The sequence below is a fragment of the Chelonoidis abingdonii genome, chromosome 3 (genome assembly GCF_003597395.2).
Source record: "Chelonoidis abingdonii isolate Lonesome George chromosome 3, CheloAbing_2.0, whole genome shotgun sequence".
NCBI lineage: Eukaryota > Metazoa > Chordata > Testudines > Testudinidae > Chelonoidis > Chelonoidis abingdonii.
The window spans coordinates 199,548,985-199,575,687 of NC_133771.1; the positions used below are offsets into that span (position 1 = coordinate 199,548,985).

Below are 26,703 nucleotides of genomic sequence, written 5' to 3' on the forward strand. Positions count from 1 at the left end.
TGGCAGTTTGAGTTACTTTTATTTACATCAGTGGCACGATCTTGCCCTCAACTAAGTTAATGACAAAACCCACCATCTTAAATATGAGCAAATGAAGGCCCAGGGTGTTACCTTCACAGGATGCGCTAATAATTACAAAGAAACACAAGTTAGTAAGACGCATTTTATACTATAAATTAGTAAAATCTCTTGGTTACAATAGTGGAGAGTTCATTAGTCTGTTAGTAGCCATGACAGAAATGAAACTGCCCATTCTATCCACAAGCATGAGGGACAGGAGACTCTATGGATGAAATCGCTTCCCTGGGCTACATGTTAAAATTCCCTTTTGCTAGGCACTCTGTTTGGTTTTCTTTGCTGGAGGCTGGTCTTCATTTCCCAGTCCTAGAAACAACTTGAATTGCTTTGATCCATTCTGTACGCTCCACAGGTGTGGCTGCTTGCAAAAAATAGTGGACTTCATTTGCTGTGATGATTTCAAACAGGTTGGTGTCAACGTCATGCTTCTTGGCTAAAGGGTGGGGGAGAGGGAAGAACGTAGCAAATTACAGAAGTGAATGGGGAAATTTTAGCCCACGTGTACAGTGTTTCTGCTTCTAAAACGATGCTGGGATTTCCTTACTGTCTACCATTATTGCTGACTCTGCCATTACTAAGAAAGACTTCTCAAATACCAAAAATCACATCCGTGAACAAAAGCCTCCCCTGGAATCAGGAACAGGAACTACCAACACTATAGAATGAGAGTGACACATTTATCAAGTGCTAAGGGCTACATCCAACTCTCCCACAAATCACATCTGTAGTGTGGGCTCAGTACAGCCTCCAAAATCAGCCGAGCACAGCTATCTGCAAAGAAAGGAAGCTCAAACAACCCCGGATTGTAATGCCTCCATGCATCCTTCACTCGTGGCAGAACAGCTCTCTCAGAAGTCAAGTACCCAATAGCCAACCTTGCTTTGTTACAAACAATCCATCCCTCAAAGGAGAGGAAGACTTATGGAGTGGCTGATAATGTTAATCCTTGCAGGATTAACTATGGTGGTTTGTCCCCTGTGAGCATTTCCCCTGATTTCAGAAGAGAGTATGAGATATAGATTGACTGCTCCTTGGCATAACCCCTCGCTACAACACTTCCCCTCCAGAGTCATGGTCTGCAGTAGCCCTGAAGTTCATGGGGCCTTGTGCAGATTACCTCAGCACAGAGGCCAAGTAGAGTTAGCCTAAGCATATGACAAAATATGCATTTCCCTAACTCCCTTTAGCTCAGTCTTTCTTCACTGCAGACAAATCAGCATAGCTGTGGAGACCCAGTGCAGGGATTAACGCTGCTGACCTGATCCATTCATGATGAACTGAGAATGGCTTATTTCTGAGCCAGGATGTTGTATGACTGCATCTAGATGTGTACGTGTACTGCAAACACCACACTGCTGTTTGTATGTTTATCCTTACCATCTGGTATGTCTTCAACAGCTGTCACCACGCAACCCCTCAAGTGAATCGCTCCAAGTGGATCTTCTCCCTGATAGGAATGCCAAACAAAACAGTCATTGGCATGGTTTAAAATTCAACACATCTGCTTCTAAAACTGTCCAGATATGTCTGACTGGAGCTCTTCACTGGAAGCAGGGATGTATGATGCAAAAGTATGGCACAGATCAATGAGAAATGGGCATAGTGGGACAGGGCAAATCTGCATGTGGATGGGGGAGCCCCTTTGGAATACAGGCTCCGCTAGATATTTTGGAGGATCCATTCTGAGCTCAGTGTGCAAGAAGAGCGTAGAGATTTGTACAAAGTGCAAGATCTGGATTGACTGGGCCCTTCAACAAATAGAAGCAACACACCTGCAACATTCAGCCAGCAGATGCAGTTCCACTCAACATTGTTTGAGAAGGGGGCATGTTCCAAAAAGTCCTTCTCTACGGAAGGACAACCACCACCACAGACATGGTAGGCCAGATTCTTGTTTACACTCTGTGCAGCTCAGGACTGTGGCGGCAAGTGGCCAGGGGAGAATTCTCCTTGTGGAGAGAAAATTTCTGCTGGCACAAACCTGAAAGAAGCAGCTCTTGTGCCCTAACACAGGCCCATTCCAGCAAAGGGGTTGGCAGTGCACTGGGGGTGCAGCAGAGCAAAACTCCTCTGTGCCGATCTTCAATGGCTCTAGGCCACGCTGACACCACTAGGGCTTGGCCAGCATAGGATCAAACAGACATAACTGGCACCTTACTGGACCCACCCCTGCACTGAGCTCAGATGCAGGGAAACATTGAGCCCCGGGAGCCAAATTAATCCCTAATGTAAGCAGGTGCAGCTTCATTGAGGCACCTACTTATATTTGGGAAGAATTTGTCCCACTGTAATTATACAAGAGACAAAGTATCCTGGCTCAGGCTAACACAGAAAATATAACAATAAAAAGGCTGAGTGTATTTGATTAACTTGTTTTTATGGCCTAACAGATTTTAATCTAGTCTGGGTGTGTAAACAAAAGGGTATTTGTGACGCTGATAAATCAGGTGCCAGCTCTTGCCAAGGCTGTAGGCATCAGCTGAACACTGACGAATTCATAGCTGGAAACTAGACCAGCTCACCTGTATCTTAGTATTGTTCAAGTTTGGTGTTAGACTTATAGCAATGTGTTTAGACTCTATAAAATGCTTGTGAATTGCTGCATGCATTAATCTTACTTGTAATGTCTATATCCCTTGCTATAAGGTAATATGAAAGTTTTTCTTTCTAATTGTAAGAATGCCTCCTCTGAATCTGTGAACCTAGGCAGGAAGAATGTTTTCCCTGCCCTTCAAGAAGGATGATCAAGACTAAACAGGTCATTTTATGACAAAAACATTGTTGATTGCCCCATCCACCCATGAAGATGTTACATGCCGGAATGCTTGTCCCATCACTTTGAACTCTGGGGGAAGGGCATACAAAGAAGCTCGCAAGAAGGACTAGGGCTGGCGCTTCCATTTAGGCTACCGAGGCGGTCGCCTAGGGCGCTAGGGTTTCGGGGGGTGGCATTTTGCCACCCTTGGCTGCAATTCGGCGGCGGGGGGTCCTTCCACACTCTGGGTCTTCGGCGGAAATTCTGAGGCGGGTTCTTCACTTGCTCCGGGACCCGCTGCCAAAGTGCCCCGAAGACCGGGAATGCGGAAGGACCCCCCCCCCCGCCACAGAATTGCCGCCAATGACTGGGAGCACGAAAGGACCCCAGCCTAGGGCGCTAAAAACCCTGGCGCCGCTCCTGAGAAGGACTGGTTATCTCCTTGCTGTTTGGACTTTCACAAGGACTGGAGCAGAGAAACAAAAGCAGATATCCCCAGGATCAACCTGGGTTAGCCCTAAATGACATTCAGTGGACAGATTACTACATCTCTGTCACCTTCTCGAGCCTAAGATTGTAACTCATTGAAGCAGGCAACATATAAGGACAAATCTGTAAATAACTCATTTCTTTCTCATAGTTAATAAATCCTTAATTCGTTTACAATAAGACTAGCTATCAGTGTGGGTGTGGGATCTCAGGGACAAATTGATCTGGGATAAGTGACTCGTCTCTTGGGACTGGGAACAACCTTAATATTTTGTGATTTTTGGTGTAAGTGTCCATTTATCACTAAATCCAGCTTGCCTGGATGGCAAGAGAGACTGAAGTGCCTAAGGGGATTGTCTGTGACTCCATGGTTAGACTGTTACTGCGATCCAGAAATTCACATTTGTTACTAGGGTGCTGAAATCTAATTGTAGAACACACCAGCAGTGTGGAGTGTCTGTCCTGCTTTTTGACAATCTGCCCTGAGGCTGGCACTCCCATCGTGAACCACTGCAGACAGCCTGACAGTACTGTTAATGTAATTAATCCCTGGCTAAAAGGACAGATGCAGGGAAGCACAGATTGGCACTCATGGATGCCTCTTTCCCAGGTCCAGGAACTTTCACTCAGCCACGCCCACCCAGCACATGTAGAGCCTGACGTTCTTTGCTTATCTAGAGAACAGCTAGAGTTAGATAGAAGCAGCACAAGTACTTCCCCCATGCACACATGCTGCCCAAACACTCGCAAAGGAACATTCCATTCACCAGTCCAGCTGGAGATCAGGTCTTTTAGAAGCTCTTGAATGATGCTGGTAAAAATATGGACAAAATCACTCACTCCAGCAGGATCATAGTAGTGAAGATATGCAGGGTCTTCTCTTAGGATAAACTTTCTCACTTTCCAGTTTTTCCTCCGATGCCCCTAAGCAAATTTACAAAAAGTCACCTAATATTCTGCTTTGTTTAAAAGGAGTCACACACATAAGAATAGGAAAATATAGCTGACAAACTAATGTTTTGGCCTTGATATAGGGGTGCCTTCAATGAAGGAACTTACACTAGATAATGTTTTCAGAAGTACATAAGAGAATTAGGCACCTACATGAATTTGGCACCAAAATTAACTTACGCTTGATTTCAAGATTTCATTTAGGTACTTTTTAAAATCTTACCCAATATCTAATTTGGTAGCTAGTTTTCCTACCTATACAATAAGAAAGTCACACAAGTAGATACTATTATCCACTTAAAATAGATCAGCATTTTTACCAGCCATAACTACAGTCTTGAAAAACAGACATTCAAGGCAGAAGAAGCAATACTCAGAAACGGTGGCCTCTCACAGTCCACAGTGACTTGGAGTGGGTTGATCAAAACCAGACTAATATTAGTCTACAGGGGCTGTCAGGCATCATTTCCTCCCACTATTTCAAAAATATTTCAGTTTCTCAAGTAACCTGCTGTTCGCAAGGAAGTTCTTTACTCACTAGATATGTATCAACAGTGGTGGGTGCAGGGAAGTGAATAATGGCAGAAATGTGGTGAAGAGCCACATCCCTTTAAATAGTGGATGCAGTTTAACAGGAGGTGTACAAATGACATGGCCAATAAGTACTCGAGCTCCCTGCAGATGATTTGTGGCATCATTCACAGACTCAGACCTTTAAGTAGTGTATCTACTTTATCTATGCATTCATTATCATCATAATCACGACACCTATCATCATGTCATCTAAACACCAGATAGAACTAGGGAGCAGAAAAGGTGACAATAAAGGGGCATTTCTTTCTCAGTTCCTCTGGAGAGGGGACTAGGGACTGTTCCTAGACAAAGAAGAGGCATTATACCATCTAGCAATGATATCCAACTACCTATCTTTTAGTTTTATACAGTCCACCACTCTAGTACCTAAAACTTGATACTGCAATGAGCTCTGTGTGAGCAGAATTAAAATTTGTATTAAAGTTAACGTTTAAAATTGAATAGACACAAGTTAAGAGGGAAGGTACTGTACATCTGGGGTCAGGCTTGAGTTATGAGGGATTACAGGGATTGCAAGGGTGAAGAGATACATACATATCACATAACCGGCATAGACCCAGATTGGGGTGCAAGAGTTTTTAAAGTGTCAGTGGATAAGTGGGCTCGGGTACGCCACTCGTGGAATGTATAAGGAGTCCAAGTCAGTAGGGAATACTGTACATGGTACATGGGTGGGGTGCATCCCTTGGTTCGCCTGCACAAAGCCTCAGTGAAGTCAATGGGGCTCTGGGTGGGTGCTGTGGTCCACCCCCAGGGAGTTCATTGCAACATCGGGGCCTCAGTGTCTCAAAGGATATTGCTATGAACGACTTTGTAATAGCTAAACCTGCATGCCCAGAGGGGGTGGAGGATGTAACAGATCTGTACAGTTCTAGCTTCTATGTTCCATGGCTTCTGATAATGCTAGGTCACTTCTAGAAGCACTGGCTACTTACCCTACCTGCAGCCCCACCAAAACCCACTTCTTGGAACTTATTTGGCTTACCCATTTCTATGACTAAATATCACATTAACTTCCTTTGAAATGTGCATGAGCTTTCATAGATGTATGGAGCATGTCACATTGCTCCAGGACAGGGCATCATATTTTAAATGTTGGCCAAACTAAGATTTTTGGTTTCAGTCAGTTATCTGGGGGTGATCAGTACCTAATATCTTACTCACACCCTGGTGTCTCTTGTCACATTGTGCTGCTGCACAGTGTTAATGTCACTGAAGAACCCTGATCCTCCCTGACTGTTCTGCTAGTATTCTGATGGCCATTGTCTTCCTTCAGGGGTGTCATAAGGAAAAGGTTGTTACAAGGAGGAGGGAGAAAAATTGTTCTTCTTAACCTCTGAGGATAGAACAAGAAGCAATGGGCTTAAATTGCAGCAAGGATGGTTTAGGTTGGACATTAGGAAAAACTTCCTAACTGTCAGAGTGATTAAGCACTGGAATAAATTGCCTAGGGAGGTTGTGGAATCTCCACCGCTGGGGATTTTTAAGAGCAGGTTGGACAAACACCTGTCAGGGATGGTCTAGATAATACTTAACCCTGCCTTGAGTGCAGGGGACTGGACTAGATGACCTCTCAAGGTCCCTTCCAGTTCTATGATTCCAAAATTCTATGTAATTAGGTTGTATATTGTGTATAGAAAGGAAGGTATTCTGGGGAAAGTTATTGTCTCACTTTCAGAGAGGGGCATCAAGTAAGTGGCTTGTCCAGGGACACACAGGAAATCTCTAGCGAGCTGGGATATGATTACCCCCACTTTGCAAGGCAGTGTGGTCTAGGAGGTACAGTGCTGTATAACGAGACTAGAAACCTGGGTTCTAGTCCCATGTGTTTTACTAACCAGCTGTGGTGGCTACTCACGCAGTTTGCCTATCTTGTCTCTTTAGATGATCATGTAAATAACAGAAGCAAACCTTGGTAACTTGGACAAAAGTACCAGTGAATCTCAGCAGAAAGCATCTTTGTACAAAGTGAGTCGGTTCAAGAACATTCTGAGAATGATCTCAGCTGCTAAGTACTCATGTAACAGCCACCACCTTGGCCAACACACTGAAGGTGGAACCAGAGTTCTCCAAAGCTAAAAGGGCAAACTGCTACAGCCTGAGCTAAAGCACTGATGCTAGGGGCTAGCCCAGGGACAGGCAACCTTTGGCACGTGGCCCGCCGGCGTAAGCACCCTGGCGGGCTGGGCAAGTTCACCTACCTGCCATGTCCACAGGTTTGGCCGATTGTGGCTCCCACTGGCCATGGTTCGCCACTCCAGGCCAATGGGGGCTGCAGGAAGCAGCGTCCAGTGTGTCCCTCAGCCCGCACCACTTCCCGCAGCCCCCATTGGCCTGGAGCGGTGAATTTCAGCCAGTAGGAGCCGCGATTGGCCAAATCTGTGGACACGGCAGGTAAACAAACCAGCCGGCCTGCCAGGGTGCTTACCCTGGCAGGCCACGTGCCAAAGGTTGCCAACCCCTGGGCTAGCCTAACGTATTTTCTGTGGACTGACACAGAGGGGGGTCTGTAACACACACTCATAATGTGTTACATTCAGGTGGCCCTTCTTGAGAAGCTGCTGGATATATTTTATTCTTGTATTTCGTTGACTTCATTCCTGTTGTAAAACAGCAGAACAAGTGAAATACTGACCTGCTTCAGTAAACAGCCCTGTTTGACCACTGTGCCTCTGAACTCTTCCTTCAAGACCACATCATCATCACTAGAATTCCCTTCACAGAAGAACCCACTGTCTGCCTGTATGAACACAAGGAAAAGGACAACCTTCAGTAACCATGTGATGCTGGGGGTTGTTTTCCTACTGAAAGGAGGTCAGCTTGTGCTTGGCTTATTATTTGCTAACCATGAGGCCAAAACAACCCTTCCTCTAGAAAATCTCCCAGAAAAGCCAAGAAACTCTGAGTTTCAGCCAGCAGAGTTCCCACAGAGTCACCCATTGAATGTGGAGGCCAAACGGCCATAGGGCCAGGTTCTCTGTGGGATTTCAGGACATCTGGAGAAAGCTGGAGCTTTGTTCTGTGTCTCAGTGCCTGTACAGTACTCCCTGTTGAACCCTTTCTTTCCCTATGATAATAAGGCTCCCACCATTCCAACCAGTGTCTGCTCCAAACCTTCCCTTACAATAACTTTCAGTGTGCAGAGTGGAACTCATGTAAGTGCTGACATAGTCAATTTCCTTCAGGCTTGAAAAGGAAGGATGCCAGTGAGAGCTACCATCACCTGGCTCCACTACCCAGCCATGCCCATTCCCTCCTCCACAGGCATTCACGAAATTTGGAAAAAGCAGGGAATGCGGCTGCCTAGACTTAACCCCCTTTCCACCATCAAGAACTGGCCACTGGGGTTCATATTCTGTACTTTTCTATTCCCTCTGTGGAGTTTTGAAGCCAGCACTGACTTAACTGTCTCCAGATGCCTGAAATATTTGCAAGTTCCACAGCAACTTTGCAATCAGATCCATGTGATGCAGTTTACCGAAACATTGCACAGTTCAAAAGATGCAGCTGCAAAGAAATAGAGTTATGTGGCTCATAGACAATGATTACACGTTATACTTCATGCAATGGCAAGTTAAATGCTGACATGTTGTGATACCAGACTTTCTTGATGCCCTGACCTACTTGCATGTAACAGAACTGGACAAAAGCTGAAACAGAATGCAACAGTGTGAGACAGGTGTGGTCCAAGCGCAGGCCTGGGAGCCAGGAATTTGACTGCTAACGTTGCCTTAGGCAAGACACAACTTTTCTGCTTCAGTTTCCCCATCTGTAAAAATGCCCTACCTCATAGGCACTTTATAAGAATAAATGAATTAATGGGCCAAATCCACAGTCCTTACTCAGACAAAATTCTTACTGATGTCAAGCTTTCCACCACAGATGTGATTAGTGTAAACAGAACTTATAGGAGTAAGAGCTTTTAAATAACATTATTTAATAGAAACAATAATTTGTATATGTGACTCAGTACACCAAATGACTTTAAACATTGTCTAACATGAAGGGTATTTCATGCTTTTCAGATAACCAGCTTATGTCTGAAGTACTCTATTAAATTAAATCCATCAAATGTATGGTTACCAATCTAGCTCATCTGAGATGATCCAAGCTAAGTGGAAACAAAATATTAAAGAATGAAGCTTTCCTGCCTGGTAAAGGTTGGGTGCAACCTGCTCCTTCTGTCGACTGAGTCCTGTCCGGTGACTTTACTGACAAAAATCACTTTGTAACACTTCACTCCTCTGAGAAACTCCAGAGCAAGTCCAGCCCTGTGATCAGTTAACGGGATTCTTCTCAGGCTTGTGTATCATCAGCAGAATTTTAGCTAAGTTCCAGTGGCAGTATTTCTATTATGGGTGAGGATGTGTAAGTCAGAAAGAACCCAGCTTGACTTTCAGGTCTCAGATTGAGTTTACTGAACTGGCTGCTAGGACAACCATTTTTAAAAAAAAAAAAATTTATATTGGGCAATTTCATTCTGGAAGCCACTGAGAGAGAGAGAATAAACATAGCCCTCCACCTCTACATAGTCACTTCCCCAGGATTTGTGGGACTGAGGACAGCAGTAAGTCTGGAAGCCCATGTTAAAACTTTGGAAGATAGAAGAACATGCCACAATACTCACAAAGTAGTAATAAGCATCAGGTAAATCAAGGAAGGGGGTGTCCGTCAATCCTTCGGCAGCGCTCTTGGAAATGTCCCCAGCTGCCTGCAGGTAGCCTTCATTTAATAGGGAAGAGGCTAGCATGAGACCCTCCTTGCGATTTCGGATAGCATTGTTCGACACTAGCCAATCAATCACACAACTGCCTAGTCACAAGATAATAAAACGAGATGTGTATTAACAGCCGTTACCCAAGAAAATAACCATGACAAGACCTGTTAAGTATACAGAGGCGATTGGCCTGCTCTCTATGTTCATGAATCTGATATTTCAAACGACAAACATGACAGGCTAACCTGGGTACGTGGCAGCGTACTCTTGCTGAGCCGCACCATTAGTGCTGACCAGCTGACGTATGTTGGCAAGGGTAGCTCATTAACTGTACCCTAGACAGAAAGGAAGTGGGACTAATTAGGGGACACAGAGTGGAGCTGATGAGTCCTAAGTGAGGAATCCTAGGAACAGCCAAGCCTGGGGAAAGAGATTCTTTGGAGTTACTTTGCTAATAAAGCAGTACCCCAGGAAGGGGATGAGTTTTGACCCTTTCCAGCACATTATAGACTTTGTCTTGGAGCAGGATGGGAGCCCTGCCTACTCACAGAGTAGTTTTGCTGATTGGAGCCAATACCGCACAGTACCCCTTTAAGAATATTTCAGTGGCCTTAAGGATTTCATGACACTGTGGATGAAATGAGCTGTTTCAATTCTTTTATCTCTCTGATCACATTTTAAAACAACAGGCACAATCTGTTCCATCTGTAACCACCTCCTACCTGGCCTATGGCAGATGCTTCTGAACACTACAGAAACCCACTTTCTGTTGATGGAGAACGTTTCCAACAGTTGTTCTTCTCTGAATTTTATATGGCTCTGGCTGGGCCCTACACAGCTCAGAGATGCTGTGGTGTACACCCAAAGTGTCATGAGTTGAGCCCTACTGTATATTTCATTGCCTGGAGCACTTTAAATGGCAAACTGGGAACAAGCGCTTGTTACCTGTAAAGCAGTGATTGAACACTTTTTTGTCTTTTTCCAGCTTCAGTTCTTTTACTCCTTTGTCGGAGTCCTTCATTGAGAGATACAAGGCGCTGTGTGTAAAAAGGAACCATGGGAATTGTTAGGAACTAGGCAGCTTTTAACTCTTTGGCATAATAACGCAGTGCTCACTCTGTACTGGGGAAGCGCCTTACATTCTCTTGGCACGGTTGCCTCTCCACACAACAGCTTACTTGGCTTAAGCCCAAGGAAGACAATTGACTGCATGGAGCCTAGTACTTATGGAGGCCTCCCCAGCTCACAATCTGATTCTTGTGCTGTCTTCAGCAGCAAGCCTGGACAGGAAAGTCCACAAGGCTCAAGATTCCATTTGGGCGACAGAACAAAATGGGGAATCAATAGTGCGAGCAGAGACACAACACGTTCCAAGCACTGTAGCAAAGCTTCACAGAATGGCCTCCTTCCTGGACAGCCCTCCGTGTATTAAGTTCCTCCTACAACTTCTTCCTGTCCTGTCTGGGAACTGGAGGATCAAGAACTTTATGAGTCTGATTTATGGACAGAATCTTCATGCTTTAGAAGGCCCTGCAATAGCCTCAGCAACTCATGGTCTATTTCCCTCCCCCAGAGCACCTTTTGACATGCCCTAGATAGCTCCATTGCTTGAGGCCCCTGAGGTGTAGAGCCAGCCTGCTAGCAGAGGAAATTCAATTCTCTGGGCCAAGTCCTGAGGTTCCTGTTCAGTTGTTATTCAGTCCTTTATCCTCCCACTGAAACCTACTGAAGTTAGCCTAAATTCAGGATTGGGCCATGTGCAATTTTGTCTCCCACCAAAGAATATCCTCAGCACAGCAGAGAGTACCTTGTATTTATTTTTTCTGGAAGATCATATTCTGAGACAAAATCCGTTTCCCTTAGTTTTCTAAACGTTAACAAATGGATGCCATATTTCCTTGCCTTTGAATATCTTTTACTTTTCACTAGATTTGGGTTCTCTGACAGGCCACTTAGTCTGGAGAATGTTCCTCATGGAACCAAAATGTTTGAACATTTTTGCAAAATGGAATAGTATTGAAACATTAGGATTTTGATTTAGGTCTCTCTCTCTCTCCCTCTCCCTTCCTCCTTTCCCCCACCCCCTGAAGTGAATGGTGCATCCACCTTGGACCTCAGAAACCTTCCCATCAAAAAAATTATTGAAATAAGTACTTTGAAAATGTTCCAACCAACTCTAATTGCTAGCCCATTTCTGCAGTGCTTTATGCTTTGGCTTGCTTGTTAGATAAACTGTAAAGACTAAACTAAAGCTAGCTCTTCCAGGGAGATTAATAAGCAAGAAACCAGAGATGCAGAAACACCTTCCTTTTTCCTATGTCTTACTCTCACAATCATCATCAGCTGCTGGAGCTTAATTAATCTGTTTGGGCATGTAAAACATACCATATGAAACATTACATGATTAGGTTGATCAGAAAATAAGGTTAACTGGAATTATCCTGTTTTTGTAGTGCAGTCCCCATGTCTTGGCTAATTTCAATGGAATCTGAATTTTGCCCCAGTTGCAGTGGAACTGGCCAGAGGAATATCTAGTCACCGTCTCCTCTCCTCTCCCTGTTCTCTATTCCTATTACTCCAGTTCTCTTGGCATCTCTGCCGCCCCTGGCTTTCTCCTTTCCCAGAAGTGGCTCCCTCTTCCCCCAGTGCAAAGCACCTCCTTCTTTCTTGTCCCCTGCCATGACAATTCCCTTTCCATTGTTAACTTATCACAAGCTAAGTGCCATCCTCACAGTTCAGAGGCTTGTAGGCTACCACAGTACATTATGGGGCACTCTTAACCACAGTTTGAAAAGGCTCATAATGCAACGTACATGTATAAATGAACTCAGCGGCTAGTATCCAGCAGCAGGCAGAGACCACATCACCAGAGCCCAAATCAGTGGCAGCCTGGCTAAGCCAGCAGATTCCTTTAAAGACAAGATTTTTAAAAGCGACTAGTGGTTTTGAGTGCCTCCATTGCTGAAACATCTTGAAAGATGCCTGATTTTCAGCTGGTAGGTGTGCAGCACTTTCTGAAAATTGGGCCCCTTTAAAGTGTCACCAACCTGGGCTCCCAAAAAACGAGGCACATAAAACCACCGGCCGCTTGTGAAAATATGAGCCTAAAGGTTATGAGTAACAAACAAGTCTAAATACACCTTATAATTATTATTAATTTTATGATCATTATCCCATCTTCCCCTTCCCCATCCCGCTGCACACTGCTACATCTTGTTTTTTAGGGGCCATTGACATCAACGGGAGTTTTGTCATTGACTTCAAAAGGGCCAAGATTTCACCCTTTCATTTGTAAGTTATTTGGGGCAGTGACTGTCATTTAAGCTGTGTGTTACAGAGCCTAGCACAAAGGCCCCGCACCCAATTCAGAGGGCTAGGTGCTAGACAATGTAAATAATATTAATAAGTTATTTTCAAAGTTATGGTCTATTTTAACAATGGAAAAAACTATGAAGGACCATTACATTCTATCACCTAGACTCCTTTTCTAGGCTTTGCTGAGCTGATGCCTACAGCTGTAAAGTAGACAACTGTGTGGTCCTTGTTAATTCTATCGTTACTTGAACCTTTAGCAGGGGCAGCTCCAGGCACCAGCATGCCAAGCGCGTGCCTGGGGCGGCAAGTCATGGGGGGCGCTCTGCCAGTCGCCGTGAGGGCGGCAGGCAGGTTGCCTTCGGCGGCATGCCTGCAGAGGGTCCACTGGTCCTGCGGCTTCAGCGGACCTCCCGCAGGCATGCAGCTGAATCCGCGGGACCGGTGACCTCCCGCAGGCAAGCCGCCAAAGGCAGCCTGCATGCCGTGCTTGGAGTGACAAAATACCTAGAGCCGCCCTGACCTTTAGGCAAGTGTAATTCATTTCATTTGAAATCAGCTTTGGCTCTCGCATTGCAGCATGCAAAATACAGCTGCTTGCCATGCATCCTATTCCCTGCAAAGGTCTTAGTATTGCTTTGGGATGCTGCATGTGCATGTTACTTATATTTCAGTGGCTACTGTACGTATGTTTTAGTCTCATTATGATTTAGAAATGACCCTCCAGTGAGCCTTATTGCCTAGGAGGTGGTCTTCAGCAATTACAGTTGCAGGTCAGGGAGACAGAAGACCAGCCTTGCTTACATGGTAGTGAATCCCTTCCAAAGAGCTCAGGTTGATGTTACATTATCTGACTCTACTGTCTACTCCCTGCTGACGGAAGGGAATGGGGGAAGAGATGCATTATACCAGACCTCAGATTGATTGTTTCAGGCAGCCTGATGGACTTTCTGGTGGATTTTCTGGAGAACCTTTGGCCTCCTTCGATGCACTGAATAGCCTTCCTGATATCCCGCACCCAGGCATCTCTCTCCTCAAGGTAGGCGGCTTGGAAAAAATGGTCCTGTTGTTTGGCTGTGGTGAGCTTGAAGACAAACTATAACAAGAATAAGGATTTTTAAAGGTGTCTTTATGTAACCAGTGGGTTACAATTACACCAGCATCAACAAATTGTACAGCCTCCCTTAGCAGGAGCTACGTACAGTGTCCTGAACACATGCTTAAAGCAGAAACACTCTGAAGAGATAGCCAAGCAGACAGTGCAAGTAATCAGCTCCTTGTATTATTATAGACCGAGCATTCCTGACATTCATACCAGAGCCAGGTTATGTAGTACTGAAATAACTAGTCAGGTGCTACAGCTACTTTACAGGTGCAGAGAAATCCTTCCCCACCACCCTGTGCATCTATAAAGTAGCTGGAGAAGATTCCAGACTAATACTCCTTCGAGTACCAGATGGAGGGTTTGTCTAGCATGCCCACCAGCGCATCACAGCCCCAGGAGACATGGGGCCTTATCTTGAGCACTTCGACCTCAGTGGGAAGACTCCCATTTGGGTCAGTGGGCTTTGGATCAGGCCCATCGTTTGCTGCCATAAGGAATTATCAGGTCCTGACCTTCAATATTATGTACTATTAGCAGGAAATAACGGTAGTAGAAATATGGTGCTTTTGAAAGGAGCAGAAAGATGTGCAACAGAAGATAATCCCCTGAGCCTGTGCAGGCAGGATTGCCCAGGGACCCTCTACATAGCCAGCCTCGTTTCATGCTCCCCACCGTGAATAGATCAGTAACAGCAAAAGCAGGTTTTGCCCTAGACTTTTATCGGCCTTTAGGAACGTGTAGGGCTAATTTTTAATGCAGTTACTCAGGGCCGGCTCCAGGCATCAGCTTAGCAAGCAGGTGCTTGACGCGGCCACTCTGGAGCGGGGCGGCACATTCAGGTATACAGCGGCAATTCGGCGGAGGGTCCCTCACTCCGATCAGAGCAAAGGACTTCCTGCTGAATTGCCACAGATCGCAGTCGTGGCATTTTTTTTTTTTTTGGCTGCTTTAGGCAGCAAAACCCTGGAGCCGGCCCTGCAGTTACTATATAGTTACTTAGGTGTCACATCAAAGAGAGAATAATCTCCTCAAAGCAGAATTAGGTAGAAGTAATAACATCAGTTTGAAAAAACTCAAGAGTGGATTGTTTAATTGATCAATTTAAATATTTATTCTGGTCAGTGTTCCCAAGAGATATTAACCTGATGGTCATCCAGCAATATTCTGTAGGCATTTCATCAGTTTCCATTGTCTCTAAAATCTGGTTTCCCATAATTTAATTACAGATTGGATGACCAGATGTCCTGATTTTAGAGGGACAGTCCCGATTTTGGGGTCTTTTTCTTATATAGGCTCCTATTACCCCCAATCCCCTGTCCCAGTTTTTCACATTTGCTGTCTGGTCACCCTAATTACAGAGTAAATACAATGGGTGCTCAATCAGATTTATTAATAACCATCTACATGAAACTTTGTTATATTAATGAGCAGGCAGTACTGTATGCCTTCGAAAAGAAAAGTACAGACTGAAAACTGCACATCTAACAGCTAAGTGCAGTGAATCCACTGAAATGAAATTAATATGCTAAAGTAAATGCTATAATAAATCCACATCTACCAGTGTAGTCCACTGAAATCTACACATGTAAATAACCTAGGTGCTGCCTCTCGGGAAGGTGGATTACCTACAGCAGTGCCGCTGTTGCCTTTGAAGTGTAGACAAGCCCTAAATCCAAACCAAAACATAATCCTCTCCTATATGAGATCACTCCCAGGTCTCAAAGTACTCTCCTCCAGAGCAGTGGAACAAACAGCCACATCCCAACAGCAATATACAGTACATGTCAAAAATAACAACAAGCTAGACTGCTACAGATCCCTGTATGGAAAAGCCACACTAGCAAACCAGCACACCACCATATAACATACCTGCATCTGACAAAGTGGGTATTCACCCACGAAAGCTCACGCTCCAAAACGTCTGTTAGTCTATAAGGTGCCACAGGATTCTCTGCTGCTTTTACAAGTTAAGGCAGGCTCTTACCAAATAGAGGATCAATTACCATAACCTGGAGGAGAAAGCTAGGAGACTCAGTGTACCCAGTGTAATCCCAGAGAGGCACAGCTGTTCAACCCATTAAACAGCTGAGAGTCTGAAACAGACATTTTTCTACTCCAGTGTATAAAGTATGAAGGAGGATGAAAAAATTATTTCCCAGACTGTCAGTAGTGAAAAGCCCTCTCATAAGAGAGCAGTGAAGAAAAATTTGCTGTAACTTTGAACGAAGAGAAAGAGCAGAGATAGCACCACTATAAGAAACAATGTGCGAATAAACCAGGATTGTCAATAGTGGTGAATGAGTACCTGGGATGGCCTAGATCTGGGGTTCTCAACCTTTTTCTTTCTGAGCTCCCTTCCCCCGAACATGCTATAAAACCTCCATGGCCCAGCTTTGCCTCAACAACTGTTTTTCTGCATATAAAATCCAGGGCTGACATTAGGGGGGAGCAAGCAGGGCAGTTGCCTGGGGACCCACATCACAGAGGGCACCGAGAAGTTAAGTTGCTCAGGCTTCAGCTTCAGCCCATGGTGGTAGGGCTCGGGGCCCCACGGTACATTCCCGACTAGTAGGGCTTTGGCTTTCTGCCCTGGGCCCTAGACAGTCTCATACTGGCCATGCTTGGCAGACCCCCTGAAACCTGCTTGTGGCCCCCCAGGGGTCCCAGATCCCAGGTTGAGAACCACTGGTCTAGATAACATTTAGTTCTGCCATGAGTGCAGGGGACTGGACTAGATGACCTCTCGAGGTCCCTTCCAGTCCTACAATTTCATATTTCTATGATATAAAATCTCAAAGCGCATGGTAAAACTTCATTCAGGGCAGATTTTTCCTTTCACATATTGGCAAATGCCAATAAAGGATCAATAAACTGAAAAAAAAATAAAGTGTGCTGCTAAGCTACTGAAGTTAATCAATGGATTTCATCTTTCTAGGCACTGATTCGGGAAAGCATGTCTATTCAGGGCAGCTGAATAGGAGTCCCTGAGACATAAGCACCTGCATACACTTAAGCACATGCTTATGTGCTGTTCTGAACTTGGCCCTACTGAATAGAACTTGACTTGAAGTTGTTATAAGTTGGGAATCAGAATAAACTCATTCCATTACTTACAGCAGTTTGGGGGATTCAGGGACAACCAATGTGTTTTCAAAAATCGCCTAAGCATCAGCTATCTGAAGTGAGTGGATGCAAGCAGAGCCATCAGCCGCTGTGCACCGGGATGATTCACACAGAAAATATAAATGCATGTAGCCAATTGGAATTAGGCAAAAGCTGAAATATTGGAGGGGAAACTCAGGGCTATTCCAATTCTTTTTCTGGATAATAAAGCTACAAAATGCATGTTCTCCAAAGTGTTGCATTTGGATCACTAAGTGTTTATAGCCAGATGATTAACTTTTGATCATGTTGGTAAGCAGCTACTTAGAAGAATAGCTGGTACTGCTCTGGTGAGTAAAGAGTGTGCAAGCTGGCCCTTTATTGTTTGTTCAGCTGTTTGAATAGTGTCAGATTTCATCATGGGATGCCCTCTGCAAGCTGCTCTGCAAAGCTACCACGGGCTCTGGCTGATTTAAGGGCCAGGATCTGATCTACAGACCATTGAAGTCAATGGAAAGAATCCCACTGACTTCAGCAGGCTTTGGATCAGGTCCTGACCAGGACATTTTATGTACAATGGCCCAAATTTTTCTTCCATTCTCTCTCAGGCAAACTCTCAGTGACTAGACTAGGGCTTTGCCTGAGGAAGGACTGAGAAACAAATTGAGTAAAAACCTCAAGGGCTATCCACGCAATCGCAGGACTCATGCTTTTTGGACACAGCAGATGAAATCCAGGCTGCATTCTTACTATCACTGAGGGTCTGATCCGAAGCCCAAGGAAATCAGTGGAAAGATTCCCTGTGACATCAGTGGCCTTTGGATCTGGCCCTGAACACACCATTCATTCTGCAAACGTGTCCCTAAAGCAGGAAAGACATGTAGCTTCTAGTATGGCACTATAACATCTGCACTGGGCATGAACCCAGTTTCCCTTGTGAGCTATAACTCACCATTTCAGTACCTCCTGGTAGAAGATGTAGCATTGTGCCAATGGAGAAAATGTTAGTGCTAATCCAAAAAATACAGATTCAAAGCAGCAGAACTAACCATTAAAAAGCCGTACATGAGAGGATTCATTATTTTCTCTTCTCTCTGATGTTTATTAAATAATTTAGATCTTTTCTAACACTCTCATCCTGTTCTCTAGTCATGTGTGCAACCAGTTATCACATTTTCAGACTGGCTGTCATAAGCTCTGATTCCCAAATCGGAACCTTAGCGTCCAAAATTTGGGTACCTGCATGAAACCTCTAAGCTTACTTACCAGCTTACGACTGAGAGCACTGACCACCAACCAGGAGTTTCCAGTGCTGGTACACCCTCGTGATCCCACCCCCCTTACCCGTGGGACCCCAAGAACCCAACCGTCCTGGATTCTTTAAACCAGGAGAAATAAACCATTCCCCCTTTTCCCCTCCCAGACTTTCCTCCCTGGGCTTCCGAGAGATACTGAGATCCAACCTCTTAAATCTCAAACAGGAAGACATGTCCCTTCCCTTCGCACAAAAGGCAAACAGATTCAAGGAAAACAGAGACGAGATTTCTATCTCTCCCCCTCCTGTCTCCCCACACCAGTCCTGGCGAGTTACTCCAAGTCCCGTGGGATAAAACAGGCAACAGAAAAGATCAATCACGGTTCCTCTAAAAAACGAATCTTTTTAACTAAAAGAAAGGAAACAATGGTAAAGAATAATCTCAGTAACTTCAAGATGTAATAGTTACACACCACGTAGAAAGAAACTTTTCCCCCCAGTACCAATACAAACTCAATATAGCTCCATGGCAACACAATATAAAAGTTAACGCAGCCAGATCCACACCTTGCATACGTAAAACAACAAAAAGCCTAAAGATCGCCTGTTTACTTATCTCTAACCTTCTGAATAGAATAAGAGCTGTAGCACGGGACGATTGCGCAGGACGTGTTCATTCTACGTCCCGCTCCAGGACCGCGAGAAACAAAGCCAACCCTCAAAAAACCACAAAACCACCGCTCCCTTTGGCGATTCGAAAAAGTACATCTTGTTTCCTGATTGGTCCTCTGGTCAGGTGTTGTTTGTTAACCCTTTCCAGGTGAAAGAGACATTAACCCTTAGCTATCTGTTTATGACACTGGCTTTCTCCCCTATTTGAAAAGCAGGTGATCTGGCTAAAGTCAATTAAAAATTCAGTCTGTCACTAACCCATAGCGCACGAATGGCAAACCTTTGGGGATAAACAGCAGAAAAGATGACTTCTCAATCAATTATACTGGAAGGTGGAGAGTTCACAATGCTTCTCACGGACACCCAAATCACACCTCTACCCATGAGGAAAACCCCCTTTCTCTCCCTTCTGTTTCAGGTAGCCGGTATATCAGCCATGTCACTTTAGCAATAATGAATTTATAATACCCCTACTCTTAAAAAAGACCCTTAGGGTCTTTTATAGCTACTGGAGACTTGTTTCACATCAGTCAGAGATATGACACCTCCAGCAGCAGAGTGCCCCCTTCACCGTAAAGCTACGTCTACATTACAAGCTGGGGGGGTGATTCGCCTGCTCATACACACATCGAGCTATCACAAGCATAAATAGCAGCGTTGCCATGGTATCATGGGTAGCAGCAGCAGAAGCACAGCTGAGCAGAGTATATGCCCACCGGTTTGAGGTGGGCTTGTACGTGGACATGAGCAGGGGAATCATACCTCTAGCTCATAGTGTAGATGCAGCCTAGGTTTCAGCATCACTTCAGTACACATTCAGACCACTGAATCACCAGCTTTACTTCTTGCAGCATCCTGAGTTTTCCTCTAACATCTCCCATTCACATACTGAGCAGGCCCAACCCTGCTTAATGATCTTGTGAGATGTGACAAAATCACAGCCAAAATAACATAGCCTTATAACATTTTATTGCCCAAAGGAATATCATGAAATATTTTGTCAGCTATCTAGGGAGGAAGGAGAGCCCAGTTGTTAGAACACTAGCCTAGACCTTGCTAGACCTGGGTTCAATTCCCTACTCCACCACAGACTTCTTGTGTGACTTTGGACATGTCACTTAGCTTCTCTGTGCCTCAGTTCCCCATCTGTACAATGGGGATAACAGCACTGCCCTACCTCACAGCATAAGAATGGCCGTACCAGGTCAGACCATAGGTCCATCTAGCCCAGTATCCTGTCTTCTGACAGTGGCCAATGCCAGGTGCCCCAGAGGGAGTGAACCTAACAGGTAATGATCAAGTGATCTCTCTCCTGCCATCCATCTCCACCCTCTGACAAACAGAGGCTAGGGGCGCCATTCTTTACCCATCCTGGCTAGTAGCCATTTATGGACTTAACCTCCATGAATTTATCCAGTTCTCTTTAAACACTGTTATAGTCCTAGCCTTCACTACCCTCCTCACGTAAGGAGTTCACAGGCGGACTGTGCGCTGCGTGAAGAAGAACTTCTTTATTTGTTTAAACCTGCTGCCTATTAATTTCATTTGGTGACTCCTAGTTCTTGTATATGGGAATACAGTAATAACTTTCCTATCCACTTTCTCCCATCACTCATGATTTTATATACCCTCTATCTTATCCCCCTTAGTCTCCTCTTTTTCCAAGCTGAAGAGTCCTAGCCTCTTTAATCGTTCATGACAATGGGACCTCTCCAAACCCCTAACTTTTAGTTGCCCTTTTCTGGCACTTTTTCTAGTGCCATAATAATCTTTTTGAAGATGAGGAGACCACATCTGTGTGCAGTATTCGAGATGGGCGTACCATTGATTAATATAAGGGCAATAAAATAGTCTCAGTCCTTATTCTCTATCCCCCTTTTTAATGATTCCTAACATCCTGTTTGCTTTTTTGACCGCCTCTGCACACTGCACGGACATCTTCAGAGAACTATCCATGATGACTCCAAGATCTTTTTCCTGACTCGTTTGCAGGATTGTGAAGCTAAAGACTGTAAAGTGCTTTGAGATCTACAGATGAAAAAGTGCTGCGTACATTTTATATATATAAATTATTATTCAGTGGCTGTAAAAAATACTTACCATCCTTTTGCCAAAATCCTGATATGGGCTACTGATAGAGCTTCCTTTCAGGGGGATCATTCCTTTGGGATTGTTGTCAATCTTCTTCTTATAGAATTCAATTCCATCATCTAGGAGCACTACCCACATTGGCTTCCAGGTGTTAAACATACTTCCCTGCATTAGATCAAATAACCCAGTTATATTACATTTTCTCCATTCAAGATTTGACCTTCTAAAAAGAGACACTTTTAAATGCCCTTCCAAGGCAGATCTATCATAACCCCCATTATTTTCTCTGTTAATTGTTCTCTTTCTACAACCATTATTTCCTCCTCTCTGTAATCCCACTAACATGCTTCTCCAAAATTGCATCCAACAAGTCAACCTGCATTTTTCCCCTGTATCTGTGAGATTTTATCACACAGACCAATGCCTTTCTTCAGATGCTATTTTTTGCAATACTTTAAACAACATTCAAAATTTCCACCCCTGGCTGGTTTACAGTTTAGGCACTGAAATGAAGGCTTCATGCTACGAGACTGTAAGCACCTCGGGGTTCTTTCTGTTCTATATTTGTACAGTATTTAGCGCAATGGGGCTCTGATCCATGATGAGGGCACCTGGTGCCACAATAAGACAGCTAATCAGTAATAATAATAATAATTAATCGTACAAATTGCTGGGGCTTCTCAATTCCCATTGAAGACAGTGAGAGGGAAGGGTGTTCAGCACCTTGCAGGATCAGCTCTCTGTGGATGGATCTTCAGAGGTGCTGAGAACTCACAATACCCAGAGAAGTTGGTGGAGCTGAGCATCTCTAGAAAACCATATACCTAAATTTGGATTTAGGTGCTGGTCTTGAGTCACCCAGCTTTGAAAACTGTCGTTTGCACAGAAACAGACATGAATTACTCAGCTAGCCCGGCCCCACTTGTTATTGCTTAACCATGAGCAATATTTTGTCACTTTTGTTGTACCCAAACCATCACCAGAAAAGGAAATTTCATCTGACCATATTAAAAGAAGAGGAATATTTGGCTCTAGGGTTTTAGTTCAGCTTTTAAAGCTCTATTTCCCGATACTAACACCCAATGATGATGTGTGATTTATAACTAGAAGTTTGGGTGATTATCGAGGGCTTGGTCTAACGTACATTGAAATCAACGGCAAAACTCTCATTGATTCTCACGGTGCAAGATCAGGTGCAGTATGGACTTTAAAATTCAACCCTGGAATTGTATAGGCCCCTATCACTGTTGCAGGCTACATTGTCTGGCAGATATGGCTCGCCAGCTTTTCAAAAGTAACCACTGAGTAGAGATGCCTGAGTCTTTGGGCACCCAGCTTGAGACACCCAGGGTCTGATTTGCAGACGGGCTCCCACAGCTCCCACTGAAGATGGAAACCCAAAAATTAAGTGCACGAAATCACAGACTGCTTTTGAAAAAGTTGGCTTTAGTCTCTTTGAAGAGGAGCCTATAGCTTGTTCTTTGCAGTCTGGCCCTGAGGCAGAGCTTGAGTCACTGCTATGGATAGACCCCAAGACACAGATCACATTCACACCGAGGGAACGCTCAGGGGAGGCTTCCGCTTCCTTTGTGCAGTACGAGGCAGAGAGTCCACCCTGCTGCATGGAGGGTGCGTTTGGATTCGTTAGATTTGACAGCTGCATGTCGTGCTGCCTCATTTAAACGTTGTGTGTTTGTGGCAGCAGATTGGACAAGAATTTCTTTTAAAACAAAGCATTCCAACAGAACATCCTCCCCTCCCCTGCCCATCTTAGCCCTCAGAAAGCTTGCAGTACTCTGAATCAGACATGACATTCCATAGCGGAGGGGGAGATGATTATCATGGGACTTTCTGTGCCTGCTGACAATGGGACTTTCTTCCACATCCAGTACTCTGATGCAGAAGCAACCTGTTCCTGGTATGGACAGCTATGGCTCAAATAATAGCCATTGTGTGGGCTGCTCTCTCAGTCCAGGCTCCCCAGAGATCTACAAAAAAAAGAATGAAACAGGCCACCACATTCTGGCTAATATAAATACGTGGCGAGAATTTAGTGATTGTGTAAAGACCCAAATTGACCTGCTGGCTGATTTTTTGGATGGGGAACAAATCAGAGTCAAATTAGGATGCAGAGTTAAGATCCATGACTTTGAGCAGCCTTTTGTCCACTGTCATATCTTCACTCAAAGTGGTGCCATCCCAATAGTTTTACTTATAAGCAAATGACCATAGTGTTTGGCAAAGACCAAAATCTGCTCCTCTTACACAATGGGGCTACTTGCACAGCAAGCGATTTAGTGTGAGTAAGAATATCAGACTCAGGTCCATAGTCAGCAAACACAGAGAAGACAAAATTCTTCTTGCCTGTGACTACTCAGGTGATAAAGGCAATCAGGATTTGGCCCATAGTCTCTTGAAACTTAAAAGAATTCTTTCAGTTACCCAAAGACCACAGTTAAGATGGTTGTTTCCCAAATATCCCTGCAAGATGAATAGCAGCTTCAAAAACAGTTCACGTAACAGTCTCCTGCAACTTCCTCCTAATAGAACTTCTCTATTCTTTAACATCCGTAGCATTGAATGATAGAAAATGATTATTCTCTCCTCTGGAATGGTAGAACCCACAGAAATGCACAACTTCTACATTACACTATCAAACTTAAAAATACAGGGATAGGTCCTTGGCTGGTGTAAACTGGCGCTGATGTCAAGGGGGCCAGCCCAGCTTATGCCAGCTGAGGCTCTGGCCCACAAGAGTATTCATAGCTGATAGCAAGGAATGAGGGATGGAGGGTGGCATGAGCACATCCTCCATTTGCCTGTGTATGTGAAGGGCCCACCTGTACCTTTGGGAGGACAGATATTTGCCTTCACTTTTTAGGAAGCCATTATTGAAAAGCCCCAACTGAAAAGGATCATAGAAGTCAGAGATGAAACAGAGGGGGCCTGCTGTCCCAAAATTACATCAGGAGTGAACCGGTGCTATGATTTCCTTGGCTGAAGGTGCTCTGTCGTGGGATGCACAATAGATCTCCCACTGTCTATCTTTAGGATACAGCACAAGTCCTACGAACACCAGAGTTATGAACTGACCAATCCACCACACACCTCACTTGGAACCAGAAGTACGCAATCAAGCGAAAGAGACCCTAAAAAAGGAAATACTGTACAGTATTATACAATACTGTACAATACTGTGTTAAACAGGAACTACTGAAAAAATAAAGGGAAACTTTAAAAAAAGATTTGACAAGGTCAGGAAACTGTTTTTGTGCTTATTTCATTTAAATTAAGATGGTTAAAAGCAGCATTTTCCTGCTACATAGAAAAGTTTCAAAGCTGTATTAAGTCAATGGTCAGCTGTAAACTTTTGAAAGAACAAGAGTTATGAACATTTCAGAGTTACGAACAACCTCCATTCCCCAGATCTTCATAACTCTCAGGGTCTACTGTATGGTGACCAGCAGTGATATACCCTGGCAACTGGCCCAATAGAAAGATTTTCTTGCCTTGAGTTACTCATCGAGATGCAAGGGAGCACTATTTGTGCCCTGCTGTACTCCCAAGAGTAGCTAAATGTAGACAGAGATGCACACCTCTTACACGGCAAGCAGAAGTACCACTGCTGTCCTTCACTAGGAAAGGGCAGCTAAACTCCTCACCGGTGGAGACTACTTGGAACTTCTATGGGATCAGCACATTTCCTGGGTGTCCTGCTCCCATCCATTCCTCAGCTGGCCCCACCCATTGAGTGTGCTGCATTGACCAGCTCCAGGCCCTCTGTTGGAGTATGGATTATGGGTTGCTTGCTCTACATTTTGTGCCATGGGGATGGCAGGCTGGCTTTGCCAGCAATAAACCTGGCCCCCTGCCTTCTTAGGATTTTAACAGTGCCACTTCAAGGTTGCTTTAGATATTTACTTTCTTACATTTACAACAAAAATGAAAGAGCCAAGGTGAGGTGGAGAAGAACCATCCCAGAAGCTCAGTTCAGCAGGAACAGAGCTCTGGTCCCACACATATTAGGGGCTCCACCAGGCCCAAGTTCTTTTCTGGGTTGAAGACCTGTGAAGCCGAGATGCTCCATAGAGCAGAGATCATCTAGCCAGAGTTTCTCAGGGGGGCACAGCTGCTTAACTAAACTGCTTTAAGCTAGTCTGATCTCACAAGGGCACTTTAGCAGAGGTATGCCCTTATGAGGTGGATCCCATGGCCAAGAATCCCTGCTCAGAGGTGCAGAAGCTGCTATTCCTGACCAGTTGCTCTGCTGAGGCTGTGCCTTAGGCTCCACTCCCTGCCTTCAGGCTGGGGTGGGGAATGGGTCCAATCTCACTGGCTTCCCAAAAAGCTTCCCACATGAAGCCCATTCACTTGACTCAGTGGGGTATGTTCATTTCATTGCATTTTTTTTCTTTGTAACAAAGGAGTCCACTTTCCCAGCAAAACCTTTAACCTCAGGGTGTACCTGAGGTTAAACCCAATGTAAAGCCCAAAAAATCAGCACTATAAGAGCGGTAATGACATGGAAAGTTGTTCATAAGATCCTTTTGTCTTACACTAAACAAGGACATGGTCCATTGCCAAGTTCACCATCATAGTACAGAGCCATATGTCCTCAAACTGGACATGATCATTCAGCCAAATTTTTTTGGATCTGTGTTTAGAGTGCTCCATTAATACATATAAAATGCATATTATACATAGAAAATGAGTTCGTCTTACTTTATAGTAGACTGAGATAGCATTGGAGGGGTAGCCGTGGATCTGTAAAAAGGGACAGAGAGTCCTGTGGCACCTTATAGACTAACAGAAGTACTGGAGCATAAGCTTTCGTGGGTGAAAACCCACTTCGTCAAACGCGGCTGAAAGCTTATACTCCAATACTTCCGTCAGTCTATAACAGGGGTAGGCAACCTATGGCACATGCGCTGAAGGCGGCATGCGAGCTGATTTTCAGTAGCACTCACACTGCCTGGGTCTTGGCCACCTTTCCAGGTGGGCTCTGCATTTTATTTTAATTTTAAAAGAAGCTTCTTAAACATTTTTAAAACCTTATTTACTTTACATACAACAATAGTTTAGTTATATATTATAGACTTATAGAAAGAGACTCTCTAAAAATGTTAAAATGTATTACTGGCCCCGAAACCTTAAATCAGAGTGAATAAATGAAAACTCGGCACACCGTTTCTAAAAGGTTGCTGACCCCTGGTCTATAAGGTGCCACAGGACTCTTCGTCGCTTTTTGAGAAGATACAGTTGCTACTACACAGTTACAAGTAAGTAATGCTGAATTAATGCCCTGCTTGAGGAATTAGTTGATCACTTGCTTGCATTTTCATGAAAAATAATACAGAAAACATTTTTTTTTAAAAAGCAAAATTAAGTTTCCCCATCTGCTCAACTGATGTCAGTCCTAATACTTGCCTGTTGCCTGTTTAGAATTGCCCACCTACCTTCTTGACGAGGTAGCCTTCTCTTATCCGCTTTGGTTCTCTCTCCATGCTCAAGCCAATCCGGTTTTCAGTACTGACAGTGCTGGCAGTTGGAACGTGTTTGACAATAAAGGCTCTTGTGGGCTG

At 44.4% G+C, this 26,703-nt stretch overlaps 1 protein-coding gene across 2 annotated transcripts; it reads right to left on the reverse strand.

The window, feature by feature from the left end:
* PLEK (pleckstrin) lies at positions 1-26,703 on the reverse strand. Of its 2 annotated transcripts, XM_032785277.2 has the most exons (9): positions 26,578-26,703; positions 21,131-21,286; positions 13,811-13,992; positions 10,530-10,621; positions 9,495-9,679; positions 7,503-7,607; positions 4,163-4,246; positions 1,456-1,525; positions 1-511 (listed from the first exon to the last, which is right to left on the reverse strand). In XM_032785277.2, the coding sequence occupies exons 1-9, from the start codon at positions 26,623-26,625 to the stop codon at positions 372-374; spliced, it is 1,062 nt and encodes a 353-aa protein (XP_032641168.1). In that variant the 5' UTR covers positions 26,626-26,703; the 3' UTR covers positions 1-371. The 2 variants fall into 2 exon arrangements, with proteins under 2 accessions (XP_032641168.1, XP_032641169.1); XM_032785278.2 differs by lacking the exon at positions 21,131-21,286.

Bases quoted from the DNA above. Each gene is read 5' to 3' on its own strand.
- PLEK (XM_032785277.2), bottom strand. From the start codon at position 26,625: ATGGAGAGAGAACCAAAGCGGATAAGAGAAGGCTACCTCGTCAAGAAG. The intron at 10,622-13,810 runs GTCTGGTATAAT...TTTTACACACAG, and splicing joins CCTGAAACAATCAATCTGAG to CGCCTTGTATCTCTCAATGA. The intron at 9,680-10,529 runs GTAACAAGCGCT...TCTTGTGACTAG, and splicing joins GTTCAATCACTGCTTTACAG to GCAGTTGTGTGATTGATTGG.